General features: G+C 36.5%; 1 protein-coding gene across 4 annotated transcripts in view; it reads right to left on the bottom strand.

Annotated features, from left to right (window-relative positions):
- The window catches only part of NBN (nibrin), a 30,998-nt gene continuing 17,649 nt past the window's right edge, over window positions 1-13,349 (bottom strand). For 2 of the 4 annotated variants that reach the window (XM_026061727.1, XM_026061728.1), the window contains exons 12-16: window positions 10,869-10,940; window positions 9,208-9,363; window positions 8,021-8,134; window positions 7,647-7,696; window positions 1-4,395 (exon numbers count right to left, since the gene is read on the bottom strand). In XM_026061727.1, the coding sequence (XP_025917512.1) occupies window positions 4,365-4,395; window positions 7,647-7,696; window positions 8,021-8,134; window positions 9,208-9,363; window positions 10,869-10,940 (423 nt within the window). In that variant the 3' untranslated portion in view covers window positions 1-4,364. Of the gene's footprint in view, window positions 4,396-7,646; window positions 7,697-8,020; window positions 8,152-9,207; window positions 9,364-10,868; window positions 10,941-13,349 lie in introns of those variants that run through there. The other 2 variants (XM_026061729.1, XM_026061730.1) reach the window with 2 other exon arrangements.

Raw genomic sequence — 13,349 nt, 5'->3', positions numbered from 1 at the left:
AACAGAGCAGGGTTTCTTTAATTACAGTACAAAAACAAGAAAAGGAGTACTCCCCCAAATGACCTGGTAGTCAAAACTGATAGCACAAGTAAACTGTTCTACTGACTCCAGAGAAAAGTGTCGTCTGCATCACAATAATACTGTCCTCTCTCATGTTTATCTTAAATGATAAAGGCATTTATCTCTGTGTAGTTGAGAAATGCAAAGGTAGATCATTATAACATTTTATAGAGATTTTTATAAGCAGCATTAATACTGAAAGCTTTAAACTACCTATGCTTACTAAAAATCTTAATCACTAAGAAATCCACAAAATGACTCCAGATAAGAGGAAATTAAGATACTAATTCTAATACATTTGAAAAGCTAGACTGTGTTGGGATTCTGCAAACAGGAAACATCAATAAACAGAAGGTGCAAACAAGCTAATAAGCATCTTTCTTCTAATGCCTGGAGCTGAAAATCATGATAAAACAATGCTAAATTGAAGAAATAAATTCAGTATTATGAATAGCATATTATGTGAATTGTGGATTATAATGTGGAACAGAAGGAATAATTCAAGTTGCAGTAAGGGGTAGGTTTATATGTCTAAGCTTGTCTTTTGATGCAAGTCATGTTGAAATAGCAAGTGTGGAAAAAGGCTCAGGGTCACCAAGTCTGCAGGCTTCTCATCAATCAGACAACAGACACAACTGCATTACAAACCAAATTGCTATTTGTCAGGCAGCCTCAAGTTGGATCAAGAGCAAGAACATATACTGGATGTATCTTCATCCAAATGAAGATTTATTTTTTCTTAGCAGTACGTAAAAATGCCCACAGGCCCTCCCCTCTCCAGATCACATAGCTGCCTATGACCATCTTCAGCTTCCTTTGAAGTTGTTAAAACTGCTGATACAAAGAATACATCTCAAGAGTTATGAGGAAACCTCCAARTGCTTGTCTGTGGCTGCTCACTCAGTCACATGACAGGTGATTCTATCAGTACTAAAATGCTAAGTTACTAAACAAAACAAAACACACCCCAAAGCTGCAAGTTCCATTGACTGGGGACTGGATTTGAAGAGTCAGAAATGGTGTGACATGAGTGGTCTCAGAGATACCACCAAGGCTGCTGGAACTCTAACAGAATGCAGGCAGTGTAGCAAAGAACTTTTACTTTCTCACACTAGGAGCAYGCACTTTAAGAGAGCTGCTGGGAGTTTCTAAGGTGAAATAGCAAGTCCTCTTTGCTTTTCACAACTGTAAATGTGACCTTCGTGAAGGTTCTTGGCTATTGATATTCTGCTGTCCAAGCTATTTGCTTGAGTTTAATTATAACCATCAGAAAGACCATCCTCAGCAGTCTACAAAGGCTGTCCTATTGAAACAGTGGGTCTTCAGTACGAAAACAGATTCTGATATGACAGTAGAAAAACTCACCTGAGGGTGCAATAAACAGCAGTCTGTACATCTCCTCCAGCAAATTTGTCAACAGCTCAAGAAAAACAAACTCAAAGGGTCAAATCTTGAACAAGTACCCTTGCCCCGAGACCTATCTATGCTGATGCTCAGCTGAAGCTGAGAACTCCCATGAGCTGAAGATAAGAGTGAAACACCTAACCTATACCAAATATGAGAGGGTCCAAAATTAGAGACAGGATTCCAAGATTCTGTGCTAAAAGTTACAAGTGAATATCAAAAYACCCTCATGGCTATTGGTGAACTCAGAGGTATTATCTCACCCTTTGTGGATCATTCTGGAGAAGCGATCAAGAATATGCCAGGAGACTTGCAAGACTGGTTTTAGAGGACTGAGCATACTGTGTTTGAGACCATGACAGCAAAGTTGATATCAGAATACCTGCTGTCCTTGAATATATGGATCTGAGAACACTGTTCTTCAATTCTGATCCATGATCTGCTGGCTTGAAAGAGCTCAGCTCATCTTGCTTGCATGTTCTGAGCCCTGGACAGAGATGGTAGCCATAGGTTTGGTAATAAGTACTCAAACTCCATTACATCAACAAGGTTACTGCTGCACATAAGGAAGGCAATCCTACCATCCTGCCTCTTSAGACAGGATGTGATGGAGCTACTGTCCATCTTTGTCTGTATGTGACAACGTCATACAGGGAGCACAAAGCCTGGAATGCTCTTTTCACTGCACTTCAGGTGAATCCTTCAAATTCCAAGCTCTCGGGTCATTAGAATGAACCTCTCCTAACCAAAAAAGGGGCAGCTTTTACTGTTGATAGAAATGATGGCACTGGTTTGAGGGGCAGATCTTTATATGGTGATTGCAAGAAATACAGGTATATGAGAGAAAGAAGARGGTCAAAACATTCAAAATCCCAAATCAGAGTGCAACAGCTCATTAAGACTTTGTCTCTGGTCTGGAAGTAGTTTTAAACAAATGGATATTTAAACAAATTTATTTAAAGCTGCAAATTCAAATGAGCTTAAACAAGAGACCTTCCCTTCCCCCTCCCCCCCCCAAACTCCAAGATCTGCTGTTGCAGAAACAATAATATTTGCTCTACATTAGGAACCACAGAGTGCTGCCACGATCACAGGTCACCTGCATTTAAATGTTTCCTCCATGGGCTCCCTATTCTTAAAACAATACTTTTGAAAATGTGCTAAAGAAGCTCACTTAACTTCCTTTTCAGAGGTAGGCTCCTGTGAGCCTTTCTTTACCTGAGTCTTCAACACTGGATGATAGACATTATTTCCAATGGCAAACAGAATCATTTGGCTTCCCTGCCATTCTGGAGTTTAAGTTAATCCTTATTTCCTTTTCAGGGAAAAGTTTTCTTGTTTTCCCCAAAGAGCCAGTTTAAAGGGGGAAGGGAGGAACCTCTTCTAAACCTAAAAAAAAAMCCCTAAAAAAACAAAGTCTCTAGCAAGAGTATTTGCATAGCCATTTCCTACTGACAGAGGAACAGAGGGTTAATTTTAAGAAAGCTAAATTCTCTACTTCCTTATTGAAAATAAGTAATAATTGCTGCCAGTATCAGTCAAAGAGGGGACTGGTTCAGGGTTCTTAACCTGAAGCATGCTTATTTTCAGTTTAAGATTCATTGAATTGCAAAGAAAAATGTTTTGATTAGGGTAGAACAGTACAAGAGCCTGCAGTTTTGTCTCTAAAGCCAGGAGCTGTCACCTGGCAGTGGTGGGCATGACCCTCAAGTGGAAAGAAAGATGCTTTATGTTTATGAGTTAACAGTGGACAAATGTCAGAGTCTCTTAAATACTGTTTTATTCTGTTCTTTTAATTTGGCACCTGGAAACCATCAAACCCTTCCATCAAGCTTCCTCCCTTCTAATTTAAGTCCCATTACAAATGAAAACTGGTTACAGTATAAAAGACAATGCTATATCAGAATTCTCACTTCTGAGGAAGGTATAAGGGTATCTGTTTCTCATTCGATACTAGAGGAAAGTACATAAATAATACAAAAATCTGATGGTTGTCATCTTGTAGCTTCTGGGCTTCCCTTGTACCTCTTCTACTCTTAAACAATTATTTTCAAACACTGCTCTTTTCTATTTGCACAGGAAAGAAAACATTTCAGAGAAAGAAACTGCACTCACCTCTCTCTTCCCAGGAAACCAAAGTTAAACTGCTTGTTACTGCTGCAAAATTTTAAAGAGGCACAGTATCTTTTTTCTGAGTTTAGAAGAGTGTTTGATTTAACTGTAGACTGTTCAAACAAATACTGAAAATATAAAGAGTGATAATGTGGCAAAAGTGACTGAGTTTTTAAAATTAAAGCATTTGTTTCAGTATCTGTAATCACACAAAACTGGTGGCCGGCTAATAACAATGTCACCAGCTTTAAAAATGGGAAGAAGTTTGAGCTCATTAAACTTGTGTCCGAGTAGACAAAGCATTTATTAAAGCTTTGTGTAACTTATAAGTTTTCAAAAATCCCCACATCAGAACGATACAGTGACAATATAAAAAAAAACTAATTAACAAGAGTTTAAAAAATTGTAATTAAAAATTAAAATTAAGAAGAAAAAAGCCTGATGCTAGTTTCTTCCCACCCCAAATAACAGAACTAAAAGTAAATAATAGAAAGAAACAGTCTGAAATGAAATCTTAAAATACCTACAGTATTTTACTGAAGTTTCCATTACTTTGAAGCAAAAATTTTAAGGTCTTGAAAACATGCCTAATCCATAAGTACCAAACAGTGAAAGAAACTAGGTTTTTTTTCCCCTTTAATAAAAGCAAGACTTAAAAACAAGTCTTACAATAATATGTAGTTCAAATGGTCATGTATATGCATATATTACACACTGTAATCAGCAAACATTTATAAGCAGCAGAAAGAAGATTTTGCTAGAGAAGTACTGTAAATTCAGGTCACAATTTATCTTCTCCTTTTCACATTAGGATCGTATCTGTAAGAAAATGCAAATTTTGTCATAAATAAGCAAAACCCCATGATATTCAAAGTTAAGAATGTGATATAAATAATAGTTTTATTATGCATTCACAACAGGATTGGATGGTGTTCAATTCTTTCCTGGACTGCACATCTTTGATTAACTATGGTAGCTGCCCTTTGACAGAAGGATGCAGAAGCTAGAACCTGTGCCATCAACTTCCTAGTTACTTAAAATCTACTTGATGCATGAACAAACTTCTCCAAGCTTGCAGTGTCTCAATACAAGTTCTTCATTTAAGAGAGGAGGGGGGGGAAAAAAGGGGGGGGGTGCGGTGCAGCAAGGGAATTTTTCACAGTGGTGTACAACATTTGGCCATGACTCATGCAGAAAACCCTTCTGCTGCCTTCTACTCCCATAAAACATTTCCTTGCCCTTCCTTCTCCTTTACATAGCTTCCAATTGCTTTTTAGTTATTTATATCTACTTTCTGGATACTAAATATTTATCTGATTTACTGCAACAGGTTTATAGTTTGAATCTACCCTGCTATCCCTTGGCCTTCTCTCTATATATTTGTGCATCACTTCCCCACCCTCAATCCTGTGTCACTTCTTTGAAAATCTGATATGCTTTGTATTCACACATGAATACCTTACACACACAACTGAATGATCAGGCAGTTTTACTTCCACTAATTCTGATCTCATTCATCGGATCCTTTTTTTGCTTAGACATGAAAATGTCATAACTTGTGAGCCAAATTACATCACCACTTAACTAGAAAGGTATTAGAAGTCACTGCTGTTGCTATGCAACTCTTACACTTCTGGTAGAACGGAAATACGTATCCTTTGAAAGCAATGCTCTATCATTAACTACAAGCTATTAATGCACTACAATTTTATGAATGGTTCTTACAGATGTTGATATATGGTATCACGTCTCTTTGATACTGATTTTGACAAATGCATCCTTCTTCACCATACACGTTTTTCTACTGAAACGCACATTTTTGAACTCCCATGTGTTTGACTAACATGCTAAAATTCACACAGTGGTGGCTTGTTTCTTCACATATAAAAACTAAGGAAAGTTAAATCTTTTTCTAACCAAAACAACGTCCTTATATTCAGTCTGACAGCATTTATTTGACTTTATTGCTAAAGCTTTGTAACAAATCAGTTCTAACATTTAAGATGATGTTCTGGACACCAAATCGTACTTCTGTGGAGAGAGGAGAGGAAAAAAAAACAACCAAACCTCCAAACAATCAGATAAACAGAAGGGAGAAGGGGATGGTACATGGAACCCTGCCATCAGCGCACCCACAGCTTCAACCCTGTCTGCAGCTCTCTATGGAGAGGCAGACACTGGCAGTCCTGAACATCATTCTGTGTAATGCCCCATCTCACCCCCATCAACCATTCTCCTTGTTAAATGAATCCTGGATGAAGTTTTCCAGACAGAAAGAAATCAAACAACATTATGTGAGAAAGGAAACTGTGCATTGTCTATGGCCTGAAAGGGGAAGAGGAGCACAAAGATTCCAGTACTGTGACTGAAGGCACAGAGAAACAAAAGAGCTTGCTATAAACAGGGAATGATGAATACAAACAGCTATTACTGAGCATAATCCGTTTGATCTATGGACTTAACAGAAAGTATGATATGCCTTCCCATCCTCCTCTATCCCAGCATGTACTGAGTTAGCAGCAATTGAGGGTACAGCTTTTCTTTCCAACTCATCTTTACCTCTGAGTGCTGCAGAAGTGTTTCTGGGTTCATCTTCAAATGCAGTTTTCATGGGAAACTGCAACTGTTAAACTAGCATTATGCCAAATGATATCACTCAGGATTAAGGACAAAATTTGGTTACAATCTGCTGAACATTGATCTGCATGTTTTAACATTTTTGGCTGTKGAAAATTCTGTACGTATAACTATCCTAAACAAATGGGAGTTGAGGTAAAAAGTTTTTCTAAGCATGAATGTGTATGACTGACTTAAGTTTCCACTGCTGTGTTTTGAAAGGCTAGAACTAATCAAAATATTTTAAACTCATTAAAATCCTAGATTAGCACTACAATCAAGCTGCACAATGTTTTTATAAATGTTTTCATAACTTTCATGTATTTAAATGCTGTACTTCAGAGGTAAAAGCTTGATAAAGGGGCAAACAGCTTAGAACTTTTTTTTAATGAGAGAGTGATTATAAATCATTAAAACAGGATTACAGTTGACAGTAACTGGACAAGAAATCAACTGAATAGGATTATTTGGGATGAAAGACAGAAGCGTGGGTTACTGAAAGAAAACTGGTGAAAAAGACTATATTTTAGAGATGAATAATGTAAAGACTTATGGCAAACAGTAGTATCTCAAAAGGAACCTGGATCTACCAAAAAACCACTCACGCTCCTGTGACGTAAGTACTGATTAAGACAGGACTGATGAGTTTTACTCTAGTACTGTCAGGAGAAAACCAAACTGGTAAACATAGCATGACAAGTGTAAAAATGCTACCGAAGTCTGAAGACTGGAGAGATAGTAAGGCATTCCGGGAGTTTCTAACACAGAAAATAGACAGGATCTCTTTTATTGTGAATGGCTTTGAAAGCAGCTTAGGAAGGACTCTAAGATAAGGGTCACACAGGGACTATAATGAGGCATTTAAGATTTTTTAAATCTTTGTTTTAAATTCTGGAAATGGGAGTCATTAGCTCAGTCAGAGACCTTAACAGAAAAGAAAGCAGCCCTGCCAATAATGTTTTCATAGAACTATTCTTCTGTGGCTTTAGCTCCCTCAAGTGACTCAAGCAGAGGGACAGACAAGTGCCATAGCCAGCATGAAGGAAGTGTCAGGCCCCAAAACTTTTTGCTGGGAGTTCCAGATTAGAAGTTCAGGAGACTGACTTAGCTGTAACATCAAACCACTTCATCAGGCTCTGGCAAATACTGATGGCAGAAAACCTGGCCCTGGAGTCTTGTCCAGCTTATGTGAACAGTCAAGTTTGTGCATATGAGACAGGGCATAGCAACATTTTGTTTGAGAACATTCTCTTCAGAAACTGTAGCAAGTCTGAATGAAATTGGAAATTTAAGGCATAAAAAACAGAAGATGAAAGTCAGTTTGTGTATATTCAAGTCATGGGAATACAAGGAATTTTGAAAAGAATAGTCAAAGAGTATTCTATTACAAAACTGGAATTTGTTCAAAGATGTGATGTAAAACATACGCTTCTAACTACAACCAAAACTCTTACCTAAAGAGATCATCAGCAAGTGATTCTTCTCTTGCATGTCGATTCTGTTCCTGACAAAATAAGAATATTCAATATTTGACTTTAATGAGGCTAATGAACAATACAGAAGAGCAATATAGTCCAGTACTAACACAGTTTTTCCTCTAGAAATAATTTTTCTCCAACTACTCCATATTCATGATGGATAGTATATTTCACTATTCAAATTTGGCCACTGTTATACAAACTAATCTATTAGTTGGTAAGCTGTGAGCTTTCATCAGAAGTATGTTTCTTGTTTTTTTAAGCATATTTCAGAAATGACCACAGGTTGGTGCAACCACTTGAGAGGAGTCAAGTTTTGTTTTGTTCATCTTTGAGAAAGAACTCCTTACCTCCATTTCTTGCCTTAACCAGTCTTCCAGCTCTGAATTCTTTTTAGCATGGTGAGCAATCAAATCTGATCCTCCAATAATGTATGGAAGTTGTCCTGCCCCTGGATAAGCTACCTGTTTGACAAAAAGTGCTTACAATTACAATGCAAGCACATTGCAAGTAAAAGGTCTGTTTTAATAAATTCAGAAAGTCTACTGAGATATCATGAAAAAAAGTCTTTCTTTCTTTGAATAAAATTCACCAGATATGGTATTTAAACAAGACTGAAGTTAAAGAAGTATCTACAGCAAGCTATTAACTACCTCCTTTTACCAAAAAAAACCCAAAGCCAAAAAAAACCACTGATAAGTTACATTTGCTAAATAAATACAGTAGTACATTAAATTAAGTTCAAAAACATTAGAAATTGATATTTACTAATAGATGCTATTTTACTTCAGAATGGATGAGTAACTATTATAAAAAGGTGGGAAAGAAAATATTATTAAGGTTTATTCAGAAGTTTAAAGTGCCATCAGAAAGTGACAGCATACTCCCAGAAAGCTTAAAGTTGCACTGTTTGACTAACACTCTCTGATTTTTTTAATTAAAATACATTTTTAGTAATCTTATACCATACTGTATTATTTTTTTAATATGAGCTTAAGTGATATTTTTTACACTGACCACCAAAGGATTTTCTTAAAGTTAGCTCCAAGAGCCAAGCAAGCAATAATCTTGCTTTCATAAGGTGCCAGTTTTTAGTACTATTGGGAAATACAGTGTTAGATAAAATTAGATAAATTAGTCTTGCATTAGATAAAATGCAAGACTGATTCACCATATGCTCCGTGTAGGTCTTCTGCAAAATAAAACAGTGAGCTTTTGGAGGCACAACCTGAAGTTACGATTCTAGCTTAGATTATGGTATGCACCACTTAAGGACTTATCTCAAATAACAAACTTGGAATAAGAGAGCACAAGTATCCAAATAACCTAACATGAGGTAAGCTTTTGTCAGCCTGGTACTTTTCTAGTCAGTTAGCAAAATATTGGCTCAAAATATAACATGCTATTTAAATTGCTTTTTTGTATAGTTACTATCAAGTTTTAAAAACTTTTCATAATTAATTTCTACAATATTAAGGTAGTACTTTAAAATATTTAAAACAGTGCCACCTTGTGACCATTTCAAATATGCACTAACCTTTTTGAACATCTTGAAATTTTTCTGTCCCCCGTAACTGGTATTTGCAAAGAGCTGACTGTTTGGTCTTGGATGGCTGACAACCAGTGATCTAAACTCAGTCAACAGAAGTCTGCTAGGAAGATTACTGGAGTCCTCTTGAAGGCTGTTGTGGTTCTTTTGTGGGAAGAAAAAAGTTTAAATTCTAACAGTATAAACTTTAGAGAGAAATGACAGTGAGCACAGCTGAGGTAGAAATGAGGACTACAGAAGGGCATGTGGGGAAGCAGCAACAATGCTAGAAGTGCAGAAGATGGAGGTACTTCTACGCCTCCTTTTATACTACAATTATTGCTGGGAGCTCATCTCTCATACATACATCTGTTGAAAAAACAGGATTATTAAAAACTGCAGTAATAATCACAGTGTCAAGGTTCCTCATTTAACAAGGATTTTGCTTCAACATAAAACTCCATGTAAAAAAGCCACACCTTTATTTGCAATTAAGCTATTATCTAAGAGTTACTTCTCTTCCCTTCACCCTGCCTCCTACCTGGACATCAGGATTGCTTACTTAACTGGAAACTCCATTTGACTCCAAGGAAGACAAGGCTGAACATCTTCAGCTCAATTCTAGACTAGAGATTTATAGTTTAGACTATAAACTATAGTATAGTCTTATAATATATAATAGTATACTGAAGTATAGCCTTATAATGTATGTAAAATTTAGTACCGTCTAAACAACTTTTTGCCTATTAAGCTGGATCTGATCAATGAAGCAGTTTTATGTGGCATGGGGATGCTTATAAGTCAGCCAGCACGTACATCCATTTTGCAGTTTGAAGCTAGATCTATGTGGAGTGGTACAGGACCAAGTACTGCAATACAACTGCAGTTAAATGATCTTTTACTTAAAACAGTTCCAGCACAGAAGCAGTAGAGCTAGTTAACAGTAAAGTGCAAACTAAGAGCCCCTGAATGCAAGCTGAGCGCACTTCGGTATCCCTGCACAGTATTTCCCCTTCCTGGATTGCTCTCCTCACACACACGAACAGAGTTCATCCTGCCCCTGTAGACTGGCAAGTCTCTTCTCCTTTCAAAACCTTTCCATTTCAGTTTTGTTTCACCTCATCTTTTCTTCTGCCCAACTGTCAATCCCAGCTATGCTTCCCTCCTTTCTTCCTTCATCCTCTCTTAGTCATCTCACCTATAACACACAGTTAGCCAGCTATTTACTGCTAATGAGTGTATGTTATATACGTTTTCCCAGCAGTCCATCGCTTCCATTCTAGTTGTGATCTCTTTAGAGCAGACAAGAGGATCCCATTCTTGTCTGGTCTTTAAGTAGCTACTTAACAAAAATACCAGTACCAATATTAACCACATTGAAGGGATAATAAGATTACATTAGGTTTCTGTAATTTCAGTCATCTTAACTATCCATAACGAAAATCATTATATGGATGTGTAGATGAACTACAGTTCTCTGTCTTAGACAGCTGAGAAGTTAGACTGTACTATTCAAATTTACCAAGGTGTATTTCAAGGAGTAAGATCTTTATGATCCTCCTTTACCCTGAAACAGGATCCCCAAATATTATCTTTTTAAAAGCAAAATTTAGATGTGTTTTGTTAACACTTCTCAAAGCTGTTTAAGTCTCAACTGATTGGTTCCTTACCAAGACTGGCAACTCTTGCTTGATCTCATTTTTCTTTTCTGAAGTTAGAAATGATCCAAGTTCATCTTCTTTCTATATGACAAAATATTGTCAAAAAAAAATTCTGGAATTAAATGCAATTGTGACTACATAATTACWTAAGACTGCTTTCTACTCCTTCCAATGGATTAGGCATTTTCACATAAATATAAATATTTAGACAGTAACAAAACTGACTGCACTGTACTTTTAAAATTATATGGGTTTAGGTACACTTCAGCGATTTTTTGCCTACTAAAAAACACAGTTATTTGCTCACACGTTTTTGTCTTACACAGGCAGCAAAAGCTTTGCCCATATCTACAACTTTTGAAGTCCTGCCAGGTTCTGAAAAATGCTATAAAAGCTTCCAAATATAAATAGTAGCATTTTCATTTCACATGTTAAATGCACATATGCACCAAAGGACATTTCTTTACTAGGACAGGAAATCATTCTGCAAGTGCCTTTCCTCCCATAGTTTAAAACCAAGTTTGTATTTCCTAAATTACTTTCAGTGGTTGAAATGATCAGATCAGTTTTATGCACTCTGTAGATTGAGTCATTTACCCACATTCTCTGTCATGCCAGATAAGCAAGGTACACCTACACTTGAAGAAAATGGGTAATATAATTATTCCTATGGAGCTTTATCACAAAATCTCCTTGCCTATGCCACTGGAAATATAATTTATCTGACAAAACAGGTCTTTATTAATTGAACTGGTTTAAATATTGTACAGGATCAACAACGCTATTAGAAGACTTTCTCAAAAATAAAAAACCTTTAAGTAYGCATAGTTAATCTGAAAAAAATAGTTAAATGTACAGATTTGTTTTCCTTTATAATCCTGACAAGAAGTTACACCAGCAAAACTTTCTTAGACCATAACAAAACTTGTAAAACGATCCAGGCAGCCATTTCAGACCATCAGTACAGTCAGGCCTTTTAGATAGGGCTTCCTCTCGGATACTGCAAAGAGGAAGAATCAAAGAGATTCTCTACAATTATAAGATAAAACTTTACCTGTCACCAACATTAAAAGTTAACAATATTATGAAGTTCATTAGTGTTTATTTCTAAAGACTGTTCCAAAAACCTACACCACAGTATCCGGTGTCCACACAACCAATTGCCTTTATGCTCAGGCACCCAGCGTAACCGCAGCTCAACAAGCTGCCTTTAGAGCTCAGCTATATTCACATGTAGCCAAAGTAAACCCCAGTAAAGTCTCCACACAAGAGCCCTAAGCTGGTCTGAGCGAAGGCTGCGCAGACAATACTGATGGCTCACCCGATCCAAGGTGAGCAAACCCCAGTGACTCAATCATACATTCAAACTTGTAGAAATTTCAAATGTTTACATTAAACAATAAGGCAACTTTAGCAAAGTCCTTACTGTATGACATGGGAAGTTACCCGAAGCAAAGAAAAACCAAAACCAAMCAAACAAAAAGCCTTTATTATTATAGCATGTAAACACTGCAGCATGTAAACACTGCCTACACTATGCAAGAGTCTGACAGGACAGTAAGCTTTTGTTTGCTTGTTTTAAATAAACAGAAATTAAACCTGCTCCTTTCTTATTCCCCTCATTGCTCTTAACAGGCTACTTTGCTAGGGCTCTCAACATCATTGCCTTCTGCAAAYCTGTTTTGGGGCCTTTTTTTCCCTTTTTTTTTTCTTTTTAAATAATGTGGCTACTTGTTAATTCAGCATCCCTTGTTTCCTTGGTTTCTCCTAGAGCCCTACCTTATTCTTAAGAACAAACACGCAAGCAAAAAAATATCAAGAAAACTAAAAATATCAAGAAAGCTTTCCATGACTTGGAAAAAAAAAAAAGTGCCACAGTTCTTTTCCTCTTTAGTCTCTCTCTAATTTGTTTTAAGCTCTTTAAGTTAAATTTTACTATTCACATACTGATGAATGAATATGAAATCAGAATATTTAAGCTCTGTTAAAGCTGTACAAATCAAAAGTGTAAAATTTTGGAACTTCTGTATTCAATGTTCAGCACCTGGTTACAGCATGCTAATATGAGCCAAATTTTGCTGCCGGGATCTTGGCTTTTTCAAGTAATATGTTTACAAAACTTCAGAACAACTCTCTAAAACAGATACTTCGTTAGTTAGCAATGTCAGTGAGTTAATATACTGTTGTGCATACAAGTGTAGTCCATCTAGAGCATCAGCCCAGAGCCTAATATACAGAGACTGCATGTAAAGAATGTTACAAAGTAAAAAATAATAATAATAAAAAAAAAAACACTCTAAGAATAGTGTTTTACTAAGAAAGAATTCCTTTGTCAGTGAAACCTATTTCTAAAGGAGAAAACCAAAACTCATTAGACAAGTGTATATTGGATCAAGACATATTAAGCATCAGTTTAACTCCACTGCAGTAGTTTTGTTAAAATAAACTGCCATACTCAAATAAAGGCTACGATTATTAAAAAAAAAAAAA

The sequence above is a fragment of the Apteryx rowi genome, unplaced genomic scaffold (assembly GCF_003343035.1).
Source record: "Apteryx rowi isolate R43461 unplaced genomic scaffold, aptRow1 scaffold_184, whole genome shotgun sequence".
Classification (NCBI taxonomy): domain Eukaryota; kingdom Metazoa; phylum Chordata; class Aves; order Apterygiformes; family Apterygidae; genus Apteryx; species Apteryx rowi.
The sequence above is the reverse complement of the archived record's forward strand: the minus strand, read 5'-3'. Positions and strand labels throughout refer to the sequence as shown.